Raw genomic sequence first — 9,795 nt, 5'->3', positions numbered from 1 at the left:
CGTCGCCGCGGCCGCGGGGACCCGGCGAGGGGCTCCGGGCTGAGGGAACCTCGGCTCTGCTGTCCCTGCGGCTCCCCCGGCTGTCCCTGCGGCACCTCCAGTTGTCCTGGCCCTGCGGCACCGGCCTGCGAGGGGAGGCGGCGCCCCGGGGCCCGGCGCCCGCGGCGGGGAAGGAAGGGCTCGCCGACTCGTAGCCCGGAGCCCGCAGAGCCCTCGGTCGATCCTTGGAACGGCCCGGCCCTCTGGCCAAGGTGGGTGCAGAGCCGCGGGCCTCAGCGGGGAGGGAGTGGGAGGGATGCTCCCGGCGTCCTGTTCCTCTCTCCTGTATCCCCGTCCTTTCCTCTAGTAAGAAGAGCGCGCCGCCCGGTTAGTTGTTTTCTGCGGTATTTTTTTTTTATTAATTGCTGCAAGCAATGCTCTATTTTCTTTATTCACTTCTTCCTCAGCAGCACCCGTGGTCTTCCAGTTTGTCCTTGCTGGTGCTCTCTATTGCCTCTCTAACTCTGCCTCATCAACTGCTCATCAACTTTCCTGTTGTCAGTTTAATAGGGTTTGTAGCTTAATTAAAGCCTTAATTAAAGCAGATAAAGTGCAAATGTATAGATTTTATTTTTAAATACTGTTTTGGAAGTGATACTAAAAAGTAGAGAATTGGACTAGCCAAACACTCATCACTGTTGCGTGTTTTGAGAGGATGATCACGCACAGTGGAACAATGTCAGGTTTTCTCTGGATGTTGCCAAATGTGTGGATCAACAAGTGTCTCTTATGTTATAATGTGTGGGGGTTTTTTAATAAATATTTGTTATGCTTTTACTTACTTTCCAGATCACTGTAAGACCCACATGGACACTTTGCTAATAATATGTCAGTCATCAGTTGATATCTTTGAAACATCCTAAACGGTGTGAAAGGGTAGAGCAGAATGTTATCTTCCTTATTTTCCTTAGTTTTTCTATATTATATATGTGGGAACTACATATATATTGAATTGTTTTTAATATATTTTACGCTTTTGGGGACGAAAGATTAACAGGCATAGTTCTCTTCAGTAATTGATGTATAATAACTCACCGATTGCCTGTGTGAGCAAGGTTTTATCAGATCTCAGTTAAGACTTAAGCCAGCAAATTATAGCACTTAAAGCAGTATATTTTGTGAATTTCTTACTTAAGTTTCAGGTTAAATTGAACTGCCCAGCTTTCCATGGAGTTTTCTGTCCTCAGTAGATCAATATTTGTGCCTAGTGGTGGCTAATTAGAAATTGTATACTCAGTATTGCAGAGAAGAAAAACATGGCAAGCGTTGCTGTTAAAAAGAAAGAAGCCACTAGAGATCTAGATCATTGTGATATCCCTTACTATGTTTCTGAATTTGTGGAAAGAGAAGTTGGAAATGACTATGATTCCCTGAGGAACCTAGACAACCTGATTGATAAGCTATCTGAAAACAAAAAGCAGTTAGAAGAACAGGTAAGCATCTTTCTTTTTCATTTTTTTCTTCTTTTGAATATGCTGATGACTCATGACTGATTACATATATTTAACTAAATGAAATGTGTTAGTATCTCAAATGGTACTACTCTGCACAGTGCAGTGTTTTTATGTCAGCCTTAATATTTCTCTGTGAATATAGGTACTTACAGTTTCATCAGAAGTCCCTAAAAGAATTCAGAATGCCTTAAAGAATGCAGAAGATTCTAAAAAGTCTCTGAGTCTGCTTCTAGAGGAAGAAACTCTTCTGTCTGATTCGATCAATGCCCACTTACTGAAAGCTCAGCCATGGATGGAGGATCTTGATGTACTGATCAGTCAGGTAGAAGAGATTGAGCGACACCTGGCCTATCTCAAATGGATTTCTCGAATAGAAGAGTTAAGGTAAAGTTTCTGAGTACTGTATATGTGTTCCAAGACTCGTAACCTAGTTTATCCCATCATTAAAATATTTTAGATTCAAGAAAGTTTTGTCTTTGTTTTTCAATATACAAATTATTTTTTTTCTGTTATCTTTAATGAATATTTGACCTTGACTTTTCTTGTATTTTACAGTGATAGCATCCAGCAATATCTGATGACCAACAACGTTCCAGAGGCAGCCAGTACTCTGGCATTCATGGCAGAACTGGATATTAAACTTCAGGAGTCATCTTGTTCTCATCTGCTCGAATTTGTGAGATCCACTGTTAAATTCTGGCATAAAATTCTTAAGGACAAACTGACGAGGTAAGAGACGCCCTGTGAGTCCCTGGTCTTTGCCTGGTGCTGTGAGTTGCTGTTGAAGTGCTCGCTGTGTGTTGCAGTGACTTCGAGGAGGTGCTCACACAGCTCCGCTGGCCCTTCGTGGGGCCGCCCCAGTCTCAGGCCTTTGGCCTTGCTGCCCCAGCCAACACTCCCGACGTGTACAGCAACTTGGAGATGCTGTTTTGTCAGCTGCTGAAACTGCAGACCTCGTATCCTTTTAAACAGTTGTGGTGTATTTTGGTAAGAATAAACGTTAGAGGCGCGCATTCTCGAGGATAATTATTTAAAATGTTGTTCTCCCTAAAGACGGGAGGTAATTTGAATTTGCGTTACTTTGTACTACTGTTAGAATATTGGAGGGGGTTGTTTTGTCCTTTAGAAAGGGCCAAGCGCCAGAGTTGCCCTCTTTCACAGTAGCAACATTTTAACTTCAAGTCATCAGATCTAGTGATCTCATGGTAGATGACAGTTCAGGTTTCATGAGGATCTGGTCTTACACACTTTGGTACGATTACACAATTTTATGTTAGTAAAAATAAGTGGTGATACGTGTTTTATTTTACATAGTCCATTTCCTTTATAGCCTTATTTGAAATCAGCCCTAGTAACTTTAATATGTCCCACCCCAGAAGGAAAAGAGGGAAGACTAAAGATACATGTCTTGGAAGGAGACTTTGCAAAAAGGGGAGACTACAGGAGGATTTTCATTGTGCAGCAATAGTAGTCTGCTTTTCTGGTTACTCAGAAGGCACTGCTGCTCATTCCGTTCCTGTTTTTTGTGAATTAAATAAAGCACAGCTAACCATTTTTTGTGACTGTGGATGTTTTTTGTTTGGTTGGTTTTTGTTTTGTTTTTGTAATCATGGAGTGGGAAGCTGCAAGGCACTGTATACAACCCTGAGTTGGTAACAATTCTGGTCTGGCAGACTGGGTCACTTAAATCAGTTATGTGAAAATGGAAAATCATGTCTTGGATTTATTAATTCCAGGGGTCTTTATCCTCCTTTAACAAATATGAATAAGCATGTCGTTTGGACAGCCACTGTGTTTGGTTCTGACAATGGTGGTTTGCTGTGTTCTTTCTTTTTGATTACATCTTTCCTAAATCAAACTGACTTAAGGGACTTATATTGTCATTGAATAAATAATCCTTAGAGGCCTGAGTTTGAATATTATATAAAGTGGAATATTTTCAGTATCTTTTATGTTTGAGGAATTGTATTGATTTCATAATACTGCCTTCAACCAGTGAGGTAGAACTAAGCAGTGTTGATTTTTATAAGCCCATTCTATTGAAATGATGATGTTGGGAGAATAGCACACTTAAATTCATCCTTGACTGTCACACTTAGAGATGAACTGTTAACCAAGCCTAAACAATTGCCAGAAAAGTACTCTCTACCCCCCTCACCACCCATTGTCCTTCCGATACAGATCATGCTGAATCCTCTTCAGAAAAGATTCAAGTATCATTTCACTGGAAATAAACAAACCAATGTTCTAAACAAGGTATGGGAGAAGGTGGTTTGATATTTCTAAATAGCTTTTTTTTAAACAACAGAGAGGCTGCTGTATTTACATTGTATAGGTTTCACAGTTTTCTTTCTGAAATCAAGATTCTTCAAAACTGTGCAGTGCCTGTATGTGTGGACAGACATGGAGATAGCACCTGGAGACCTTTCAGAGGCACAGGCATTTTCTCTGGACTAGATGATATTTTTCCTTTTTGTTGTATTGAGAAATAAAAGACCAGAAGAACAAGAGGAAGTATAAGAAGCAGAAAAGAGGCTCTCATCAGTGAGAAAGCTGTAGAGAAGGGAAAAATAAAAATGGAGCTTTTGTTTGAGGAGGAACAGAATATTTAGAACATTTTAGACAATGCAAATCCAGAAATATTTCTTTGATAATACTTTTATAAGAATCAGAGGTCAGTGAAACAGAATGAGAGACTTGTGTGACCTGAGATAAGAGAAGGCAGGGGGAGAGAGTGGTATTTCTAGGAATTTGTCCTAAGATACTAGTAGCACTTGAATAAATGTTGTTTGGATGCATTTAATAGTTTGTTTTCTTTTTTTAAATAAGCCTGAGTGGTATTTAACGCAAGTACTTATGTGGATTGGAAATCATGCAAAGTTCCTTGATGACAAAATCCAGCCAATACTGGACAAGGTGGGATCTTCATTGAATGCTGGGGTAAGCACTGTCATGGTTTCATGTATGTGAATATCTGAGTCAGCCTCTGATAGATATTTGTGTAATCCCATTTCCACTGATTTCAGTATGTGGTGAGACTTTGTCTAGTAGCAGTTTGTTGTGTACATGTTTGCACAGGTTAGTACTTCCTATCTCTGACATTTTATTCACTTTCTTTCAAAAGCTTGAATTCTCTCGTGCCCTAGTAATGCTGATTTTGGAGAAGTTGGCTGCTGATATTCCCTGCCTGTTGTATGATGATACGCTCTTTTGTCACCTTGTGGATGAGGTACTTCTATTTGAGAGAGAGTTATACAGCGTTCATGGTTATCTCAGCAGCTTTCCCAGTTGCATGCATATTCTGTCAGAAGAATCCTGCTTCCAAAGGTGGCTAACAGTGGAAAAAAAATGTAAGACTCCCAATGGATTTCGTTGGCCTTTATATTGCACAGTCAGAAAGTATGTGTATAACTTGCACAACTGGCCTTCTCAAATAGCATAAATCACTTGGACAGGGCTACTACAGAAAACATTCATATTTTTATACTCTGATTATTCTGAATAAAAACTGATTAGGCTCTAATAGTGCTTCTGTAGTTTGTAGGACTCTTGCCCCCTAAGCTGTATGGAATCAAGTGGGCTTATTTTTAGACAGATGTTATGTGTGTGCAGGCAAGGGTGAACTTTTAATTGAAACAAGAGAAAGATATTGTTTTTGAGAAGTGAGTAAGAAATATATTGAAAAGGAGCAAGCCAACTACTAAAAATCAAAAGCAAACCCCCAGTCAACTCTGATATAGCTGTTAATGGCATTGTAAATGCAGATACATTGAAGCTGGTTTTGTATGAAGCCAGTTGCCAGTATTTTTTATAACCTGAAAATGCAAAATTTAACTTACAAGAGATAAGGCTTTTATGTTTATTTATTTTAGAGGGGCTTTTGTTAGAATTTTTTTAAAATGAAAAACTTAATTTACAAGTTTTGTGCATCTCAGTTGCTCTTCAGAAAATGGACTCTATGCTTTCATCAGAGGCTGCATGGATATCACAGTACAAAGATATCACTGATGTGGATGAAATGAAAGTTCCAGACTGTGCTGAAACTTTTATGACTCTCTTGTTAGTTATAACAGGTAATTATATCTATGGGCATTGCTGTTGTTTGTAATGAATAGTAAAAAAACCTTCACCTAACAGATTTCTTTACTAAATATTCATTGTCAGCAGTAGTCACCAAATAATGTTGCAAAGTTGTGATGTTTGCAGCTTATAAAAGCTTCCTGTTTGTTTTGTATTTTGGACACCAACACACACGAATAATCTTGAGCTAGTGACATGTTTGCAAAATAATAATTAAAAATACACATACATTTACTTGACAGAAGATAATTTGTTGCAATGCAGTAATAAATAGGACTGTTCCTTTTGAATGTGTGACAATTTAGAAGCTATTAAGTAACACCTGCTTTTTTAGAAGAGAACATAAGATCAAGTATGTTTTCAGGATATATATATTCAGTGGCTTTGTCTTCTTCTGTGTGAGGAGGCTTTAGGGGCCATGCTGGAGGGTGCAATATAGCCACACATTGCTCGTTTCTTGGCATGTTTAGCTTTTGCATGAGTAGTTTTCCTGAGATTGTTGACATGTCATTATTTTTAAATACTGTATAATGTTCTCACAGGCGTAAGGTGGTGCAGTAAGATGACTTAATATTTCTTTTTTCAGTGTTGGAAAACCTAAAAGCATTTTTTTATTAATGTCTTTCCAGACAGGTATAAGAATCTTCCAACAGCTTCCAGAAAACTTCAGTTCCTGGGCCTACAGAAGGAGTTAGTTGATGATTTCAGGATACGATTAACTCAAGTGATGAAGGAAGAGACCAGAGCTTCCTTAGGATTCCGATACTGTGCAATCCTTAATGCTGTTAACTATATAGCAACAGTGTTGGCAGACTGGGCTGACAATGTAGTAAGTAATTGTTCTGCTAGAAAAAAAAAATTAAAAATAGGCTTTGAATATTTATTTCATAACAAACACTTTTTTTCAGTACTGTTTTAAGTGTATTCAGAAGATTTAATTACAGAAAAAATAGAATGAGATGTAAATTCAGATTTAATAGAAGATGTATAAACAAGGACAGATTATTGTTTGAGATCTAAACTGTGTTAATTATAAACTTCCTAGGGAAATGCAAAGCAAGCCTGAGGAATGGAATAATCCAACCAACCAAAAAAAAAGTAGTCTCCTTTACATGCCTTTTTATTGTAAAAGACTCTTGAGTTTGGAGATCTCTGAACCAGTATTAACAGCCCCTGATGTTGGAGTGTAGGCAGTAGCCTCCAAATTCTTTTTGTCTTCACAGGAAGCTGTGGCTCTAGCAGGGGATAATCTTGACTTGACAGGACAGCAGCCTTCATGTGTATAACTGCATCTGCTACAGTGTCTTGATCTGCTTAAAAGCAAACCAAAATGTGGTAACCATTGTTGGTTACCACGATGTCACATTAAACTCGATAGACTCAGTCCATTTTCTTGCTGTTGTCAGCACAGCAAACTTATGATTTAATGAATGCTCATTTCTAAAAAATTACAATCAAAGTTTACTTTTGCAAATGTTAAAAAGTTCAAGGTAGTTTTTTTTTTTATAGCATTCTGCATCAATCTTAAAACATCTTTTTAGTTTTTCTCTAGATCTGTTCCCATTACCTGTCTGCTGTTGTATCTGGGAGCCATATCTGTTCCATTGCTAGAATTAAACCACTATGATTTGTTTTTCACTAAATCAGGAAAACAAGGAAAGATAAGAAAGTGTTTTGAAAATCTTAAATTTTTAGGTTTCTAAATGTGCCAGGAGAGTGTTTTCTAAAACTGTGCCTATCGAAGTACCAATGAAAAGTACAAATGGCAAGATTACTTTTTTATAGCGTTCATCCCCGGTTTTGTTTGCCTAGTTCTTCCTGCAGCTGCAGCAGGCCGAGCTGGAGGTTCGTGCAGAGAGTGACACTGTCAGTCAGCTCCAGCTGGGGCAGTTGGCGTCCATGGAGAGCTCTGTCTTTGACGAGATGATCAACCTCCTGGAGCGCCTGAAGCACGACATGCTGACCCGCCAAGTCGATCATGTCTTCAGGGAGGTCAAAGATGCTGCAAAGCTGTACAAAAAAGAGAGGTGTTTGTCTGTTTAATCTCTTCCCATGTTACAGTATTATTTCCTGTTAAAAATACTGAGGTAAATAAAGGCAGGAATAGATAATAGGTAGAATTTTTTTTCCTGAGTAGGAATGCTGCAGGGTAGTAAGTTTTGGAAAATTCTATTAATACTTACCTTAGAACTATTTTCATGATATGTTTTCTAAAGTAGTTCCACAATTAGTGGGTGCATTATCTTAAGAACCAAAGGAAGAATTCTGGATCACTCTAGTTTGGACGAGAATAATTTTATACATTGTGGTGTTAAAGATTTTATGCAAAATGGCCTGTAATGACTGTTCTGTCTTCACAGTCCCATAGAGCTTCTTGAATATTTCCTACAGAGTAGAATTTCTGAAGTACTTCATGAAAGGAATAGAATTTAATGATTTCCAGATTAGATGGGGTTTCCTGGAGTGACACGTTCAGAGATTTATAACTAAAGCATGAGTTTAATATTAAATGAAATTCAAACATAGCATTAGACTGATAACTTGTAGATTAGAAATGGAAAGGAAAACTGTCTCTGAACCATTGTAAATGGGTAAGATTTTTTTTTTAAAGGATAATTTTAACTTCAGTTGTTGTAGTATGAATAATTTCATTATAATGACCTCAGTGCAATGGTTTCTTTCAGGTGGCTGTCTTTACCATCTCAGGCAGAGCAAGCAGTGATGTCTTTGTCGAGCACAGCCTGCCCCATGTTGCAGACCCTGCGGGACCGTTTGCTGCAACTGGAACAGCAGCTCTGTCACTCCCTGTTCAAAATCTTCTGGCAAATGCTTGCAGAGAAAGTGGATCTATACATTTATCAGGAAGTAGGTATCAATGTGACCTGTGCAGTACCATGTAGTGTCAGTGACTGGCTTAAACAGCAGATGCACCTCTTTGTGTTTGTAGATAATTATGGCAAATCATTTCAATGAAGGAGGAGCAGCACAACTTCAGTTTGACATGAGTAGAAATTTGTTCCCTTTGTTTTCACACTACTGCAAGAGGCCAGAAAACTACTTCAAGCAGTAAGTAGGCAAGCTTCTGATCTATTGGTATTTCAGAAGTGAGTGTCCAGATGAACACGCGTGTTTTACGTAAGACCAGGATTTTTTCACAGTTAGTTTTGATCCACACTTAAAATGTGTGGATTGTTTATGCCTTTGTTTTCAACTAGGAAAGTTTTTACTCTGAAGCATGTACTCAGCAACAGAATGTGATGTGTTCTGGGGTATTTTGTGCAGTAAGGATGTCTAGGATACATTAACCTATGGAAGGAATATTAACTAGCACAGACTAGTGAAATGGGGGCCAAAGAAACTAATCAAAGATACAGTTACAACACAATAAACCTTACTGTTCGAAGAAAGACTAGTTTAAAATATGTTCCTGCTCAGAACTGCCTTGTGTAGCAGTCTAGTTGCTGTCATGGACGAGAATCTACTACCTTATTTGTGATTAGTCTTTTTTTACACAGCCCACAGTCTTCTGAAGAGTCCAGCATCAAACTCCTAGGCTAACTGGGGCAGAAATCTTAATATTTTTAAACCCACATGGAGCATGGAAGTTTTTGTTACACTTCAGTTCGTGCACACAGTGATTATTTTATGGGTGCTGCTTATATTAATCCATGTAACTTTTTCCTCTAGCATAAAAGAAGCCTGCATTATCCTGAATCTGAATGTTGGCTCTGCCTTGCTTCTGAAGGATGTCCTACAATCAGCCTCAGAAAATGAAACTTTAAATCCAAGCCAGCCCTCTGCAACAGCAGCACTAAATGAACTTGGAGTTTATAAACTGGCTCAAAAGGATGTTGAGATTCTTCTCAATTTGAGAGCTAATTGGCCAAATACAGGAAAATAAAGACTTGCTCAGCAATGGTTAATATCTTGGTGTAGATTACTTATTCCAAACAAAACCAAAACAAATATTTTTTAATATTCTTGTGTCATTTTTTTTCAATTCTGTATGCTGAACAACTGTTTTAATCTGATCTTATGCTTTATTCTATACATTTTCAAAAAAAAAATTCAAAGAAGGAGGGAATAAGTCACTTTGTTTTCTCCATCCATACTAATTCATTTTTTTTTTCTGTATGAGAGTCTCTCCTAATTTTTTAAAAAGTTTCTCCTTAAAAATTGCATAAATAGTGTGTGGCAAGTTTTAAAAACAGCACTTTACTTG

General features: G+C 38.2%; 1 protein-coding gene across 1 annotated transcript; it reads left to right on the top strand.

Moving 5' to 3' along the window:
- Positions 1-63: 63 nt before the first annotated feature.
- RINT1 (RAD50 interactor 1) lies at positions 64-9,496 on the top strand. Its single transcript, XM_027639833.1, has 14 exons — positions 64-251; positions 1,277-1,472; positions 1,636-1,877; positions 2,049-2,222; positions 2,300-2,449; positions 3,593-3,749; positions 4,323-4,433; positions 4,618-4,843; positions 5,429-5,566; positions 6,203-6,402; positions 7,386-7,600; positions 8,258-8,438; positions 8,521-8,639; positions 9,261-9,496. The coding sequence occupies exons 2-14, from the start codon at positions 1,296-1,298 to the stop codon at positions 9,472-9,474; spliced, it is 2,304 nt and encodes a 767-aa protein (XP_027495634.1). The 5' UTR covers positions 64-251; positions 1,277-1,295; the 3' UTR covers positions 9,475-9,496.
- Positions 9,497-9,795: the final 299 nt, after the last annotated feature.

The sequence above is a fragment of the Corapipo altera genome, unplaced genomic scaffold (genome assembly GCF_003945725.1).
Source record: "Corapipo altera isolate COAL_440 unplaced genomic scaffold, ASM394572v1 1b, whole genome shotgun sequence".
NCBI lineage: Eukaryota > Metazoa > Chordata > Aves > Passeriformes > Pipridae > Corapipo > Corapipo altera.
This window is presented reverse-complemented; position numbering and strand designations above follow the sequence as displayed.